Source organism: Octopus bimaculoides, chromosome 23, assembly GCF_001194135.2.
Source record: "Octopus bimaculoides isolate UCB-OBI-ISO-001 chromosome 23, ASM119413v2, whole genome shotgun sequence".
In the NCBI taxonomy this organism is placed as follows: domain Eukaryota; kingdom Metazoa; phylum Mollusca; class Cephalopoda; order Octopoda; family Octopodidae; genus Octopus; species Octopus bimaculoides.
This window is the reverse complement of record NC_069003.1, coordinates 33,020,939-33,024,624: the sequence shown is the minus strand read 5'-3', so window position 1 is coordinate 33,024,624 and position 3,686 is coordinate 33,020,939. Positions and strand designations below refer to the sequence as shown.

The 3,686-nt window shown below is 36.1% G+C and overlaps 1 protein-coding gene across 1 annotated transcript in view; it reads right to left on the bottom strand.

Annotated features, from left to right (window-relative positions):
- Nucleotides 1-1,490: 1,490 nt before the first annotated feature.
- The window catches only part of LOC106876951 (fatty acid-binding protein 2, liver), a 6,936-nt gene continuing 4,740 nt past the window's right edge, over nucleotides 1,491-3,686 (bottom strand). The window contains exons 3-4 of the mRNA XM_014925721.2: nucleotides 3,165-3,272; nucleotides 1,491-1,914 (exon numbers count right to left, since the gene is read on the bottom strand). Of these exons, the coding sequence (XP_014781207.1) occupies nucleotides 1,864-1,914; nucleotides 3,165-3,272 (159 nt within the window). The 3' untranslated portion in view covers nucleotides 1,491-1,863. The remainder of the gene's footprint in view (nucleotides 1,915-3,164; nucleotides 3,273-3,686) is intronic.

The following is a 3,686-nucleotide window of genomic DNA, read 5'->3' as shown; positions in this document are numbered from 1 at the left end:
ATTCCTTTGTCTGTCCTTGTTTGTCCCCTCTATGTTTAGCCCCTTGTGGGCAATAAAAAAATAAGAAACGTTAGCATGTTGGACAAAATGCTTAGTGGTATTTCGTCTGCCACTATGTTCTGAGTTCAAATTCTGCCGAGGTCAGCTTTGCCTTTCACCCTTTTGGAGTCGATGAAATAAGTACCAGTTACACACCAGGGTCAATATAATCGACTAGCCCCCTTCCAGCCAAAATTTTTATGGACTTGTGCCTAGAGTAGAAATAATCATTACTATACATCTAATGAGCTGACCAGCCAGCTTTTGTCATTCCAGATCGTGGGAGACAACAATAGCAGTACTTTGAATCCATGCTGCTAAACATTTGGTTTCAGAATGCAGTCACGATGTGATGACAATATGGAAGCCCATTATGGAAAAAAAGTTTTGTGTTAAACTGGGCGAAAATGCCACAGAAACTTATGAAATGCTCCAGACTGCTTATGGATTAACTGAGCATCTGTTCTACACTGGTACAAGAAACCAGGCTATGGAAGTTCACTGGGAAGTTAATGATGATTCCCTTTTTCAACAGCCAAAGAATCATCTACATCCACTGGGTTCCCTCAGGCCTGACAGTCAACAAAGAGTACTTTGTGGAGGTCTTGAAGGAGTTCAGGAAGAAATTTCTTCCCAAAAGGCCCAAGCACCTGAACCAGTCCACAATTCCATCCTGGTAACCAACTACTTGACAGAAACCGCTGCAGTGTGATGTAGAAGAGAAAGTCTTTGGTAAATTGGATGCTAATGGAAACTGAAGACTGACAAAGAGAGAGAGGGGGAGAGAGAGAGAGAGAGAGAGGAAGGGAGAGAGAGAGAGAGAGAGAGAGGTTATATAAGATGTTGAAGGAGAAAGTTGTTCATGACCATCTTTATCGGGGTAAAGGTGATAGAGGTTTGGTAGTTGGAAGAATCTGTGATTTTGGAATGGAAGATGCTGCACCATGTTTCCATAGATTGGCACTGACAGGAAGACAGAAAAGTTTAATGAGTTTGTGTACTTCAAGCTGCTAACAATTAAAACAAGAGCACTCAGAGAGTGCAAACCTCCACCAAGGCAACACCAACTTCCTCTCAATGATTAGCCAGAGATGATTTTAAAAATAAGAATATCTGAAATAAACTCGACTGCTCTCACAAAGAAGAATACTAAAAATGAACCTGACCACTCTCAAAAGTTAAATAAAAAAACAGGGAAAATAATCCAGAATCCTTGTCTGGCACCAGATCGATCCCAAAATCTAATCAGTTCATACCAGTCAAGAGGCCAAACATCCCTGAAAGTTTCATCTGAATCCATCCAGCAGTTCTTGAGATATCTTCTCCACAGACAAACAACACTTCCACCTTCGCTAAGGCGGAGGTAATAAAAGAAATTTATAAATACCATTCTAGTCAGCAAACAAGAAGAAAAATTAAAACAATGTAAAGAAAATAAACAAAAGTCCATATAATTAACAATTTAATTGTTTGTTTTTTTTATTTAAGAAGACTTGAATGCTAATATTACAATTGTTATTGTTGATGTTGTTAGAATCACCAGAACAGCTAACAAAATGGTCTTACAGTATTTAATTCCATTATTTTCTCTTTCCAATTTAAATCCAGCCAAATGTGATTTTGTCTTCCAGTCTTCCAGATTATTGCAATATTTATCAGCAAAATACTTGGGTTATTTTAATCAACCCTCCAGTTAGAAATTCCTATTATTATTAATATTATTATTATTATTATTATTATTATTATTATTATGCTTTTATTGTTATTATTATTATGTTGATATTTGCCAGTGCACTTTTGCAAATTTCATTTCCTTCTTAATATTTATTGTTTTTTGAATTTTGAAACCATTGTCTGTCCATCACAAGTCGTTGTCTGTAAATAACAGAAAATTAAAATGAAATACACCTATTTCCTTTAAACATATTTCAAATACAAAACTGTACATATATAAATATGTACACACACACAAATATATGATTTTTTTTTTTACATATAAACATGATCATTAATTAAAAAAACAGGGACATTTAGGATCCTGCCTATTTCATTAAACTCCCAAGCAATATCACAGAAGCAAAACAGTTTAAACTAAGAGTAGATATTAAATTGCTACATTCGTATGTAATTTTCATATCCACTATTTAACCTTCTATATAATAATCTGCTTGTTCGTTCGCCTGTTATACTTTAGTTAGTTAGAGAGGTATAGGTGTAGTGAGAGAGAGAGAGAGAGAGAGAGAGAGAGAGAGAGAGTGAGAGAGAGAGAGAGAAAGAGAGAGAGAGAGAGAGAGTGTGTGTTAGTAGAGAAGAAAGAAGTGAGGAAGAAGTAGAGAAAGATGTATAATAAGGTCAAATGAGTCACATGGTTAGTTGAAGAGGGAGGCAAAGAGCTGGTTGACATATAGGGCAGTAGAGTTATCTCCCTTGTAGATCACATGCCAAAGCAGCACCATTCTTTCTTTCTTTCTTAAATAGCTTTTCTTAATCTCTTTCATTCTGTGGAATTTCTATGGATCCTACGAGTATTCAGATTAATCTGTCAAATGTAATGCTAATTTATCCATGCTGTTTTGAATGAGTCATGCATTATCTCATAGCTTCAAGATTTTGATAAAGTAATTGCTTATTTCTAGAATGACTTTGCAGGGTAGATGTGAGAGGCCAGGTGATATCTGTGTTTGTGTTTATCCCCTCCTCTACCACTTGAAAACCAATGTTTGTTTGTTTACATCCCCATGACTTGGCAGTTCAGCAAAAGAGACTGACAGAACAAATACCAAGTTTAACCCTTTAGTATTCAGATCACTCTGTCAAATGTAATACTTATTCATTCATATCGTTTTCAATTAACCCTGCATTATCATGTGGCTTTGAGATTTCAATGTTGTGATTGTTTTTTTATTTTCAGAATAACATTGTAGGGTAGGTGTGAGAGGCCAGATATAACCAGTTTGAACATAAAACAAATAGAATATTTGGGCTGGATATGACTGGTTTAAATGCTAAAGAGTTACAAAGAAAATATTGGGGTTGATTCATTCAAATGAAACCTTTCCAGACATAGACCCAGCATGGCCACACTCCAATGAAACAAATAATAGAGAAGAGGTAAAAATACTCACCACTATCAATGTATCTCCAACAACTTCTCGGACACTCTCAATCGTTGCTTGATTATAGTAATTTGTGCATTTATCATAGCATTTGCCACCTTCAACTTTACAAACCAACTGGAAAATAGAATGACAGAATTTGAGGAAGCAATACTTTCTGTAGGAAAATAGGAAGGAAAAGAAAAAAGGGAATGGGAATTAATAGCCTCATACAGAAGTACAAAACCTGAAAGTAGTGGGATACCGTTGGCCCCAGTGTCTGACTGGTATGTTATTTTATTCATTCTAAAGGGACGAAAGGAAAAGTTGACATTGGTGGAATTTGAACTGAGAGAGAGAGAGAGAGAGAGAGAGAGAGAGAGAGAGAGATAGAGAGAGAGAGAGAGAGAGTATTTTTATTCTCCACTTAAGGGAATCTATTTCCAGTGTGCTCGTTGTACTTATTGCTTCAGCGCATCTTTCACATTCAAACCTTACTTTCTCTGTTGGTCAATCTGTGATTCCGCTACACCCTTTCTCTGTCCTTAGTAC